This window comes from Stenella coeruleoalba (assembly GCF_951394435.1).
Source record: "Stenella coeruleoalba genome assembly, chromosome: 11".
NCBI classification, from domain to species: Eukaryota; Metazoa; Chordata; class Mammalia; order Artiodactyla; family Delphinidae; genus Stenella; species Stenella coeruleoalba.
In genome coordinates this window covers 26,408,951-26,422,557 of record NC_137157.1, presented here as the reverse complement: position 1 = coordinate 26,422,557, position 13,607 = coordinate 26,408,951, and the positions used below count along the sequence as shown (strand labels likewise).

The 13,607-nt window shown below is 43.6% G+C and overlaps 1 protein-coding gene across 1 annotated transcript in view; it reads left to right on the top strand.

Annotated features, from left to right (window-relative positions):
* The window catches only part of PLXNC1 (plexin C1), a 141,882-nt gene that overhangs the window by 43,242 nt on the left and 85,033 nt on the right, over positions 1–13,607 (top strand). The window contains exon 5 of the mRNA XM_079937189.1: positions 11,303–11,417. Within this exon, the coding sequence (XP_079793315.1) occupies positions 11,303–11,417 (115 nt within the window). The remainder of the gene's footprint in view (positions 1–11,302; positions 11,418–13,607) is intronic.

Genomic DNA, 13,607 nt, shown 5'->3' with positions numbered 1-13,607 from the left:
TACCTTGTGAAGAAAGTACTATTACAATTCCCACTTTTGAGAAGAGAAAACAGCCTTAGGTTTCTATATTCATTTCCTACTGCTGCGGTAGCAAATCACCACAACCTTGCTGGCCTAAAACAACATACATTTATTATCTTGCAGTTCTGGAGGTCAGAAGTCCACGGTGGGTTTCACCTTGGGCTAAAACCAAGGTGTAGAAAGGTCTTCATTCCTTCTGGAGGCTGTTAGGGAGAATCCGTTTCCTTGTCTTTTCTAGTATCTGGAGGCAGCCTATGTTCCTTGGCTTGTGGCCTCTTCTTGCATCTTCAAAGCCAGCAGTCTAGCCTCTTCAGATCTTTCTGGCTCTGAATTCTGTTTCCGTCATCACGTCTCTTTTGCTGACTCTGACCCTCCTGCCTCCTCTCATGCAGCCTCTTGTGATTACTTTGAGCCCACTTGGATAATCCAAGATAATCTCCCCATTTTGAGATCCTTAATCACATCTTTGAAGTCCTTTTTGCCATGTAAGGTAACAAGTCCCAGAGATTAGGACATAGACATCGTTGGGGGCCATTAATCTGCTTACTACAGGTTGTGTAAGTAGTGGAACCAGATTTCAAATCTAGGCTCAGCTCTAACTCCCAAGCCAGTACCTTTCCCTACCACTATAGTGAAAGGGAGGAGAAACAAAGGAGACATTATCCCTCATGGTGGTGGGAGGAGAGGGCAGAGCCTGGTCCAAATGGACCCACCATGGATGACTGGTTTAAATATGGAACTCCGGGCCAACCTGAGTTATAGAAACCCTTCCAGCTTGAAAGTTTAAGCATCCGTGCATTCACTTAACAGATCTTTACTGAGTACCTAGTGTGTGTCAGACACTGTTCTAAGCACCAGGATTCTCTAGCAGTGAACAGCTCAGCCCCAAATCTTTGCCCTCATGGAGGTCCTTCTAGTGAGCCGTGTTAGTTTCCTAGAGCTGCCATAGCAAGTGGTCACCAACTCAGTGGTTTCAAACAATGCAGATTTACTCTCTCACAGTTCTGGAGGCTGGAAATCCAAAATCAAGCTGTTAGCAGGGCCACTTTCCCTCTGAAGGCTCGAGGGCTGAAACCTTCCTCTGCTCTTCCAGCTCCTGGTGGCTCCTGGTGTTTCTTGCCTCTGGCAGCATATCTCCAACCTCTGCCTCCATCTTTATGTGGCCTTAAATGTCCTTCTCCTCTCTCTTGGCAGAACACTAGTCATTGAACACCTTAAATCCAGGACGATTTCATCTTGAGATCCTTAACTCGTTACATCTGCGAAGGCCCTGTTTCCAAATAAGGTCACATTCTGAGGTTCCGGGTGGATGTGAATTGTGGGGACCACATTATTCGACCCACTACGTGAGGGGGGATGGACAGTGTGAAAATAAAGAAGAAAATAGCATGTCAGATGCAATCACTGTTAGGAAGAAAAATAAAGCAAGGAGAGGGTAGGGCATGCTGACTGGAGGCAGGGGAGGTTAGTTTCAACCGGAGGATCCTGGAAAGCCTCACGGAGAAGGGGACAGCTGAGCAAAGACCCAAAGGAGCACACTCCACTTTGGGGATGGCCCCCTTCGTAGGCTATGACCTCATCTAGCCGAGTGGCTGGGAAGACAGTTTGAGGTGAAAGGTGGTTCTAATTCTGCATCTGTCCCTCCTTTCCTTCTAATCCGGGATGTGTCCTCGTGCCTGAAGTCTGTGCAGTGACACTCCTTTATGGTCCAGTGCAGCTCTAATGGCAGCGTTCATCATAATAATGGGGTTTTGGGGTGGCCCCACCTCCTTGTGTGAGGACCCCATTGTGCCAGCTAATTGTGTAGAAGCAAGTAGGACAGCTGTCTGTGGGGTGGAAGCAGTGGGGAGCAGAGAGGAATATGTTATTCGGGCCTGGGGGCATCACTGAATTACCCTGGCAGAGGCCAAACCCGGGCATCTGGGTTACCGAAGATGCTGAAAGGGATTTGGGGGCCTTCTCACGCTGGGAGGGGCGGGTCTTGGGTGGACATGAATCCCCTGGGTTCTTCATCATCTTTGTCAGCTGTTAGAAGAGCTGGGAGTATTTCAAAGCAGAAGGTGAAGAGGGGTTGAAACTATGAAGGCGCCCAGCTCTTTGCGCCTGGACAGCTGACAGTGGCTGGCACAGGGAGAACGCTTACCGTACTCAGAAGCCAGTTTTGTTTTTGGTCCAACCTCAGCCTCCAAACTACTTATCTTCGCATCTCTTTAATTGATGTAGCCTGACTCAAGCAGGTACCGTTAGGAACACTCCTTTTAGTAAATATATGTTTTAATGGAATAGATTTTTTGTTTTGAAATGACCTTATCTCAGGCAGCAAGCAATTTTGTAAGTATGTATCGATTGGCTTTTAAAAATTCTTCAAATGTTTTCACTTGTCTTGGTGACCTAGTACTTGTCCTGTTCCCAGCAACTCCTCCACATTCAAACAGATGTTCATATCTTCATTGGAAGCCTTCCTGCCAGTCTTTTGTGTTTTTGCTCTTGTGATGTTTTGTAACATTTGGGCACTTGTATCCCGCTCTATGGAGAATGGACCATTCCTGAAATGCCCCATGTGGGATTCAGTATTGCTCTCTGGAAGATGGGGTTGTTACCGCTGCCAGCTGTTTACTGGTGGGGAAACTGAGGTCCTAAGAGGCTAAGGAATGTGTTCACTGTTACAGAACAAATGTGTGGGAGAGCAGTTTGGAACCCAGATCTTCCTGACTCAAGAGACATCATTTTCCCATCTTTATTTCCTTGCTACCTGTTTTTTACGAATGCCTCCCTTAAATTCTTCAGTTCAGGGTTTGCGTTTGGAAATTAAATCACCAATTTTTAGTGCACTCATCACCCACCAAAGAACCACATGGGGTGAAGGCCACAGCTCCCTTTTGTGTGAGTGTTTCAGTCTGCAGATGTGTTTTACGTGTGCTAAATAGCTCCAAGTTTCAAGACAAAGGTTGGTTTTCCACCACGCCAGTTAACTGGCCAGCCCAGTGAACAAAAATCAATGAAACAACTTAATGCTGGTATCATGGAGACATAGACAAGAATTTAGTGACTTGAAAATTTAATTCTTAATCCAATTTAGCTAACGCTTGTTGAATACCAGGCCAGATACTAGGCCCTGGGGAAACAAAAATGAATGAGGCTCTGCCTTGGAGAAGCTCACAGGTTAGTGTGGGAAGCAGGCACTGACCAAATAATTTCAATACGCCATGGGAGGTGCTCTCATAGCTGGGGCTCAAGGCATAGGGAGACCCGAAGAACCCTTGGGAGGAGGAGGGTTGTGATTAAGAAACTTCCAAGGGGCTTCCCTGGTGGCGCAGTGGTTAAGAGTCCGCCTGCCAATGCAGGGTACATGGGTTTGAGCCCTGGTCCGGGAAGATCCCACATGCCACAGAGCAAATAAGCCCGTGCACCACAACTACTGAGCCTGCGAGCCACAACTACTGAACCCACAAGCCACAACTACTGAGCCCGCGAGCCACAAAGCCTGCACACGTAGCCCATGCTCTGCGACAAGAGAAGCCACCGCAATGAGGAGACTGCACACTGCAACGAAGAGTAGCCCCCACTCGCCTCAACTAGAGAAAGCCTGTGTGCAGCAACAAAGACCCAACACAGCCAAAAATAAATAAAAATAAAATAAATAAATTTATTTTTAAAAAAAAGGAACTTCCAAGAAGCCGTGAGCTGTGTCTGCCTCCTTACATGGAAAAGGCAGGATGATTGTTGACCTGGTGTACGTGAGCAATGCAGAAGGCAGTCTGGTTACCCCTATTGCCCAGATCCCTCTTGCATCTCTATGATTTTGTGTGTGTGTTTGGCTTATGTCATCCAAACCTTTTACCTAAATTCTGTTTCACTTGCCTGTGTAATAAATATAATAACAACGATTTACTGAGGCATTATTGGAAGCCTCAGTTAAATAGATGTACGTTTTTGAAACAGCTCCATGAGATAGAAACAATTATGATCTGCGTTTCTACAGTTGGAAAGCCGGAGACACAAGTGTGAGGGCATGTGATTTGCCCAAGGTCACTGGCTTGTAACTGGCAGACCCACTCTACTCTCCCCTTCCTTCACTGAAGTCTAGCCAGTCTGGTCTTTAATCAGTTCCTTGCAGAGACCAAGCTTTCAGTGAACTCAGGGTCTTGGCACACGCTGTTCCTTCTGCCTGGAATGCTGTTCCCACTACTCTTGATGTGGCTGGATTGTTTTCATCCTTGAAATCTGAGCTGAAATGCCATCTTTCTTGACCAGCCTATCTGAAGTAGTTCCTTCCTGCTATATTTTTGATTTCTGCAGAAGACTTACCTCAGTTTGAAACTATTTAAATTATTGTCTGCTTGTTTGGTTTTTGTCTGTGTGCCTCAACAGAATATAAGCTCATTAAGAGGGGAGCTTTAACTGGCTTAGGTATTCATGTGTCCCCAGTGCCCAGTGTTTGATGTCTTGTGGGCACTCAGACAATATTTGTAGAAGGAATACTAGATATGGCACTAGGCCCTGGGGGTGCCAAGGTGAATAAGGTTAGCCTTTTCCTTGGGGATCTTATAGTCTGGTCAGAGAGACAGGCAATTAGCAACCAATGCATTGTGCTTTGTAACATTTGTAAGGTGCCCATGGGGACACAGAGGAGGGCACGACTGCTTTGCCTGGAGTCTGGGTAGGTATGGAGGAGGTGACATTGAACTAGGAACACCATTTCACCAGTATTGCAGGCCCTGGGGCATTCTGCACATGCCAGGAAGAGCTGGGCAGTTTTCACTGCATGTGTTTATTAAGTAACTGCTCTCTGTGAGGCACCACGCACTAGATATTAGCGACCGTTGTATTTAGGAGCTTGTAGGCTAGAGAGACAGACTTATCAACCCATGATTGCCTGGGGATGAGTTTGGAGAGGAAAGCAGGAGCTCGATCATGGTATTGAGTACTGAGATGAGTGTGGAAATGTGTGTTCTAGGCCACCGGTCATGAAAGTGATGTAAGTAGAGGCGTTTGGTGTAAGTGAAAGGGTGCCACTGAGGGTTCCTAAGTAGGAAGTGGTGTGATCAGTTCTGTCCTTGAGAATACCTAGATGTTGTTGTGGAGGCTGACTGTAGGCAGGGAGGAGGGAGGCCCATCAGAAGGCTGCTGCAGGAGCCTAGGTGAGAAGTGATGGGTGAGGCGGACTGCAGGAGATAGTATAGAGAAATGCTTGGAATTAATAGGTCACAATCAACTGGTATGAGAGACGAGAAAAAAAGAGTAAAAAAAGGTCCGAAGTTTTCTAATTTGATCTTCCGTTTGGATTATTACTCATTAACTGAGATCAGGCAGTGTTTCCCAACGTGCATGGCTAGAACTTCTAATCCCTCAACAAAAACGTTGGAAGATGGTGCATCATCTGTTTCTGTCTTGGAAAGTTACAAAGCGCACAGGCATATTCAAGGCTCTGAGAAGTCCTGCAATAGAGAAGACCATTAATTTTATTTAGTGTTTCCCAAATTTCTTGACCCTCCTTTAACACTAACACCTAAAACAACCCGAAGGACACACTTTGAGAAATGCTGAGAAGTGGAATAAAACCTATATTTTCCCGTAAGGCCCAAGCTCTGGGAGGACATATTTACTTTTATCTTGGCATTCATGACATTGCTGTGCCGGAAACCTTTGAACATTTTGAGGCATTGGCACAGTAGTAAGAGTATGGATACCAGTGCCAGACTGCTGAGATTCATAGCATGCTAACCTCTCCGTGCCTCAGTTTCCTTGTCTTTGAAATGGAGCCGATAACAATACCTACTCCCTGAGGTGGTTGTAGGATCAACGAGTTAAGTCCCGGAAAGTCTAGAAACAGTGCCTGGCCCCTGGGGAGGGCTCAGTGAGTGAGAGCCCTTATGAGGGGCATTACAGGGTAGGAGATGAGACCATGGACTCGGAAGCTGCACTGCCTGGTTTGGTATCTCAGCCGCTCTGCTTCCTAACTCTGTGACCTTGGGAGAACAATATGGAGGCTTCCGTGCCTCAGTTTCCCCCAGCTGTAAAGCAGGGAAATTTGTTGTACCTACTTCATAGCTTTGTGAAGAATAAGTGGATCGAATCATGTGAAAGAACGTCTCTTGGCAGGTGAGGTGTTTTCACTTAAAAAAAACAAATCTTCTAAATTGTCTCTGTTATTAGCATCATTTTCTTATGTAGACTGGATCTTCATCACTGGAGCTGAAATTCAGTTTTTCAGCTTTCCCGGCAAGTTATTTTGGTCTCGTATTTTGGCATCCCCCTTGGCTGACTCTGGAGGCCTGCAATTCAGAGTTTAGTTTTTCACAGTGACTTCCAATTCTCTTCTTTTCAGTCGAGATTGGTTTCTCCATCTTGTGGACTGACAGCATTAATGAAAGCCCCCTGATTCTGGGGACCACGTGGCCCTTCCTCTGGACTCCGTGCCTTTCTGAAAAATGCAGACAGCTGTTTCAAATCACTTAGCGGAAGACCTTTGCTCTTGTGGCAAAAATCTACCCACAGGATGGACACAGTCTCCTGTTTCCTGAGAGAGAGGCTGGATTGTTTCCTTGTTAAAAGTTTTCTGATATTGTATCGGTAGAGAATCTTTGGAACAGGTCACACCACTGCTCCCATTCAAGCCAATTACCAGATATTTAGTTATCAGTTTACTTCAGGGATTGTCTGCTCTTGGTGAACAATTAGATTAGAAGATGCTGATGAAATTCGAGTGGCAGGAAGTAGAAGTTACATTTCTGAGTTCAGAGTTTCTATTTCAAGTTTGAGTAAGTGCTAACTTCTTACCGAGAGATTTTAGCCTAATAGAGTCAGATTCTCAAGGTCCCCCAGCCCATCCCGTGGGCATTTCACCTGCCTGGAAACTTCAGCTCATTTCCAGAGGTGGGTCTCCCTGTTCTTTATGTTGGCATGAAAACAATAATTTAAGCCATCCCCATTAAAAAAAAAATAGAAATACTGTATAAATACAATACTGTAACAATAAATTTAAAAGTCGATCCAGCTGGGCACTGTTCCCAGACTACCAGCTGAGCAGAAACACAAATAAGTAAAGAAGAAAAACTGCTATACGAAGCAAATGGCTTCAATCTCGTTGTTTTCTGCTACTCTTATACTGCAGATAGATAGAACTGAAGTTACATTACAGATAAACAGGTTTTGTGGGCTAACCTGGAGACCTAATCACTGTTTATAACATTTCTGTGGGGAGAAAAGTGTATTCCATATTACAAACAGATGGTTTGCAAGCAAACTTCTGGAACACAATAGATTTGTGAGTTGGGGCCTCCTGGAATTTTAACCTCTAGTTGGATGTTTTGTATTCAGGGCTAGTGATGTGTAAAAATTCAAGGCCTCTCAGGTTCCCCCCCACCCCGCCCCTGTTTTCCTCCCGAATCCTTGCTTCCCCTCTTCGTCCTGGATGCGCTGTCTCACCTTCTCTATTCATCTGTTCCTGGGGTCCTCATCTCTGTCGCCTCATCCTGGCACAGCCCCCTCTCCAACCACTGTTGGGGCCCCAGGAAGCCAGGAGGAACTCTACATGTCATCGTGTTTGTGCACCTTATTAAATGGCAGTTAGGGCTCACAGGAGGCCCTGCAGCCAAGGGGCCAAGCGTGGGGCTCTGAAACCAGACTTCAGCCACTTGGGGCTGTGCACCCCTGGCACGTTATTGCACCTCTCTGAGCCTCCGTTTCACCCCTGTAGAATGAGGTGGTTGTGAGGACTAATGGGGGAAGACTAACTGTAAACACTCAGAACAGTGCCAGGCATGGGGCAGTGTTCCTTCCAGGCAGGTACATGGTGGAGTAGTTACTCAGGGACATCAGGGTTTAGACAGATTTCCACAAACTCAGGAAGCAAACCCACTGTATGCAAATGCTTTCTGAATTCCAAACAGCAAACTTAGAAACAAGTGTCTGGAATCTCCCTGTTCATGAGTCGGGGCCGGGGTAGGTTTTGAATGAACGTTACGAGTTAGGGGTCTGGGAGGGTTGGTCCACGTACTCGAATAGTGTGAGTGACAATCTCAAACTCTTATTATTTTGAATAGATTAAGCTCTACAGCAGATTTTATGAACAAGCCTGTTAAATAGTTTCATTCACTAAATTGCATCCACGGTTCTTTAACCTAGCAAAGGTTTTTTTAAATTAACTTTTGGGTTTGGGGATTTTTTTTTTTCTTCAGGCAGTTTTTTTCTTTGCATTTGAGCTGGCTGTTTCCTAATTTGCAAGTAGGCTAGTGTCTGCACATTGGCCTTATTTTGTAGGCAAGAGAGCTAGCTGGAAGTAAGGACTAGAAAAATAAAGTACTGGTTGGGAGGCGTAGGACTTTTGGAGAGATCCTCCGTAGAGAGTGGGGCAATAGCATAAGATAAGAAAAGCAAACATATCTCTGCCATTTTTTTCCAGAATGCGCTCATTCTAATTTGAATCCCATTTTCCTCCTATCTGTGGCCTGAAGAAATTGTAATGAAGCCAGTTAAGAAATCAGCCTATTTGAGACGGCTTCATTGAGGATCCGCCTCACCGAGAGCCGAGTCTGACAATGAGATTTTAATTGTATTTGGGCAAAGGCTTAAGTGTCTATGCACTTGACCCTTGCTTTCGTGGATGTATAGGAATAAGAGTGATGGCTTTCAAAAGGGACCATTTCAAAGTAACTGGTTTTGTTTACTAAAACGTGGGAGCTGTAAGATCTGTTCCCCCTCCTGAAGAAATCTGTGTGGGTAACGTGCTGTCGTGAAGATTTTATAATCTGCCGTACTGGAGAAGTAATAAGATATTGTTGTTGGTTGACCATCTGGTTATTCATTCTTGGTGTCACAGTTTGCTTTTTTATTTTTATTTTTCAGCTGGTGAGAAGCAAGGAATGAGAGTTTAGAAATCTCAGAGGTGTTTTATAAACCAGGAATTTATGTTTAGTTGCTTAACATGGTTAAATTTTGTTTTCACCTTATACAAAATAGGAATTGAAAGGTCCATGTATATATTTTTTTTCTTCTTTTTTTTCCCCCCAAAAAGACAAACTGAAAACCTCAACTTCTAATCTGTTGCCTCTCTGGCCCCAGATTCAAACTTTTAGCTTACATTAAAGATAGTCTCTTGACTGCAAGTATAAGTCAGACATAAATCATAAGGAAACTCTAGAAAGAAAAATCACCTACAGAAAGGACCTGTAGAGATTTCATGTTTCATCCATTCATTCAAAAATATTTATTGAAACCCTAGTATTTGCATACCATGCTGCCAGACACTGAAGGATTTATAGAAGAAATATTAAAGACACTTTCCTTTCCTTTGAGGATCTTACAGCTTACTTGGGGGGAAATGACACAGACATATGAAACAGTTAAGTTGTAATTCAAGGCAGCATATGATTAAATACCCAAATGTGTGGTGCTGACAAGAGATGCCATAGGAGGTCAGAAAAGGGACTGATAATTCAGTGGCACTACCGTTTTCTGCCTACAAATTGGCAAATTGTAGCACTATTTGTATGAAATATTTTACACTTGTTTTTTTGGCAGCCTTAGGCCTTGACTCCCAGGCAGTATTAAGAGCCTACAAAAATATTTGTACGCCAGTCACTCTAGAACTGACTTTTTTCTCTTTTTTTTTTTGCCTTTTTTTAGGCAGAGGAAGTGCCTTATACAAACCAGAATGCCTCTGAGAGGCAGGTAGTTTTTGACAGTCATCATCACTTCCAAATACAAAATAGGAAACCAACCTCATCATTCCGTGTTTCTATCCAGCCGTACGTGTACCTCCATCGCAAACTCTCCCTGATGTTGAAAAGGAGGTTTAATTTGAACTTAATGTCTGTGATGGACGAAGTAGTCATCAAGGGTCAGGTGAATTTATGGCTTTGGAGAATTGCTGATGAAAGTCCCCGCGGTCATGAGAAGGAGAAGGAGATGACACAGGTGGAGGAGAGTTTGGGCACAGATGTGCTCCCTGAAAGCAGGGCTCCCCAGGATGGTAGAATATGATGACATGCTGAAAGTATTGCACTTGGGGGTGATGGTTAATGAAACTCGCTGGCTTCCTGTTCTATTTTTGTCATATTCAAATTAGCTCAGCGCTCAAAGATGAAGCCATGGGGCCTAAATTCTTAAGAATTAAAAAAAAGAGAGAGAAGAGGAAGAAGAAGAAATAAAATGCTTGTGAAGTCAAATGCACTGTTGGGGACCACACCTCACTCCACTCACATCCTTTCAGGGACTCCCCAGAGCTGAATGTGGTTATTATTTAGTTGCTTTTCAATCTCACATGATTCATGAATTTTCGGTTTTTTTAAAAACTTACTGTCACTAGTTCTCCTCCACCCCTTCGTTTTAACCTTGGGCCTCGAGGAGGCAGAGGTAACAGATGTTTTGTTCTTTTCCTTGATACCGTTCAGGGGATGTCTGTGGAGCCCAACACCATTCGGAAATCACAGGGCCCTTGGTGTTCATTCTTCTTGTTAAGTTGGCGGCCCTGCTGGTGAGGCAAGAGTTTCCAAGTTCGCGTGACCTAGAGTGACAGAGACAGGTGTCAAGCAAAGCGGTGATCTCACCTTTCAGCTTATGATGGTGTTTATCAAAGTAGTTGGCCCTGAAAAAAAAAAAAAAAAAGTAGTTGGCCCTGACCCCAGCCTAACATTTATTTGGGGGCATCCTCTGAGCTGGCCGACTTGGCAAAGCGGCCCTGGCAAATGTTTTACCCAGTATCTTTTGATATAATTTGACATCTGTCGAAATAAATGTTATGTAGCAGATGGTTCTGGAATGTCTTATCAAATTCTTGGGAAGACTCTGCCCTTGCAATATGTTTATTTGATTATCATACTGCAAAGCACAAAATGGTCGCTTTCATTTTTTTTTAACAACAAAAAAAGTTACACAATGGGTTGATATTCTAGAAATGAATCGCAAACCTAAAATGTATACAATGTGTGAACCCTTTCTTGAGCTGTTCTGTACCAGGTTTTTCTAGAAGGGGGCTCTTTAATTGTAGGATGCAGGGGAAGCTGTGTTTTGGATGTATTTGGCAATGTTATCTTGAGAGAGATGGCTCAGGAGTCTAAGTTCAACATGTCCACATTTGTTCTCTGCTCTGAGACATGATGGAAAAAATGCTCTGCTGGTTTCCTGTTGCTTTTCATGGTTTTCGCATCGTGTTCTTATTCTTTCTTGAAATCAGTAATCCACTATATAAAGCCTGGCATTTTGAACCGAAGCCAAGTATGAGAAAGTTTTAACTGATGCATGTGTGCTGCTACCCCCCCTTTTTTTTCTTTTTTGATAGGTGTACTTTTAAAGAAGATTGTGTGCATTTAAAGAACTCAGAAAACTGGCTGGATATTTCATCTGGAGCTAAAAAGTGCCCTGAAATTTACCTGTTTCGAAGCAGTAAAGATAAGGTAAGAGGAAAGATTTTTAACTGGTCTCTACTGTCTCATTTTACACAACTGACGCCAGCTTCCTTCTGTGTGTAAAATATCCATTAGTGATCAAATAAGCTTAGTTATGAGATCCTCATTGTCAAATTATCAAACTCATTTAGTTAACTGATACTTAGTGCCCACCAGATGCCATACACTCTGCAAGGTGATGGGGAGGTAGCAGAGAATAAGACACATCATGGGCCTGCCCTCATGGAGTTTGTCATCTTACACAGCTAAAGATGACCTTTATTTGTTGAAATTAAGGAAAAGATGGACTACTAATGTCTCAGAAAAATACATTGATAGGGACTTCCCTGGCAGTCCAGTGGTTAAGACTTTTGCCTTCCAATGCAAGAGGTGCGGGTTGCAATCCCTGGTTGGGGAGCTAAGATCCCACATGCCTCGTGGCCAAAAAACCAAAATGTAGAACAGAAGCAGTATTGTAACAAATTCAATAAAGACTTTTAAAAATGGTCCACATCAAAAAAAAAAAATCTTAAAAAAAAAACCCACATTGATTAAAAAAGAGAGAAAAAAAATAAGTTCAGATTCATGGTCAAGATTCCTTAAATGTGTCTTAAGTGTCGAATTTTGCTGTTTTATGGTTTCTTTTCCTGATGTGTTCAGACTTCTCTTGACAACTGTCTTATGTGCATGGCTTCAGGTGATGTTGACAGAGAGGGAGAGAAAGCAATGTGGGCAGTGAATATCCCAAGGGGGTGTTCCCTGGAAAGTCCATGGGCTCTTGCTATGGCAGTCCCGCCATGGGCAGCACGGCAGCCCTGTCATTGGATGAGAGAAAGGTAGCAACGTGAGCATATTCAGGCATTTTCTGATTCACATACCAACTGCGCCCCATGGGAGAATGGAATTCCTGCCTTGCAGTCTCGGTGGCTGGAAGGAGACATTTTCTCCCTAATTACAGCTCTTGTATTATGGATAACTGTACAGAATCACCATCAGCAGCCTTGACCTGTCTGTCGAGCTCACTCTGTTTTATTTGAGTGCCACATTAACAAGGAGATGGGTCACTTTCTCTTTCTCCTTACACTTTGCCATTTCAAATAGCAAGAACCGTACCACTTAAGATGATTTAACATTTAATAAAGGAGAGCCAGAGCATTTAATGAGGGATAAATAATAAAAAGAATCAAGCTTTCAGGTCATAACTGATCAGAACTCATGGATTTCAAGTTATCTGACTGTTGTCACTTTCTGTTGTCCTCGTGTGGGTGGCAGTGTGGAGGATGGGGGGGGGGGCAAAAAAAACCTGTCGAAGCCTTCATCCAAGCCTCCATCAGCCCTGCACCAGAATGAATAGATTCTGTGAAAAGGATGCTTACGCATCGAAGTATAGGTATGGCCAAACTTTTATTTCTCTTATCAGTCTGCAGAATAGCCGACTTTAGTGCTGATAGAGACTGGTAGAAAATACCATGATCATTGAATACACCCAGGACTCCGATGAGTTAAGATTACACAAAGCTTTTTTTCTTTTATCATTTTGAAAATGTTAAGGGTAGTACTTCGGCTCAGTGAGGTGAGGGAAAGTAACTTGTTCATTGACTGAAAAGTGCTGCTTTGCACAATTTGCTGACCTATCCTTGGGTTCACTAGTATAAGTTAATCACCATTCACATCTAGTCTGGAACATTACAAAAGATGTTTACCACCCAGAGAACTATGGGTGCTTTCTTCCCCACCCCGAGTCCCACTGTGGTTTGCCCTAATCCCTCTAGAGTCTTCCCACAAAGCCTTTACCTCACTCTCTCCAGCTAACCACCACTCTCAAGGTAAAGGAGATAAGAGTTTAGTAATTTGAGTAAAGCTATTCTTTGAACCCAACTTTGGGCTGATTATTTTAGTAATTTCGATAAGATGTCAGTCTCCATTTCTTGGTCATATTATTTCAAAATATTTCCTATCTTGATTGTTAGCTGTGACTTGCCTGAAAGTCTTAGATCTTTGGTTATTTAAATAATTCCTTATCCCAGACCCATAGAGATGGAAGTCTATGGTTTTCCCCGATTCTATCTATTAGCTTGGTTCAAAGAGTGTTTGCTCACTGCCCATCATATACCTAATAACATTCTAGTAACTTTCATGGTATGGGAAAAAAAGACCCATATAGTACAGAGACTCTGTTTCCAAGAAGCTTTGTCTCTT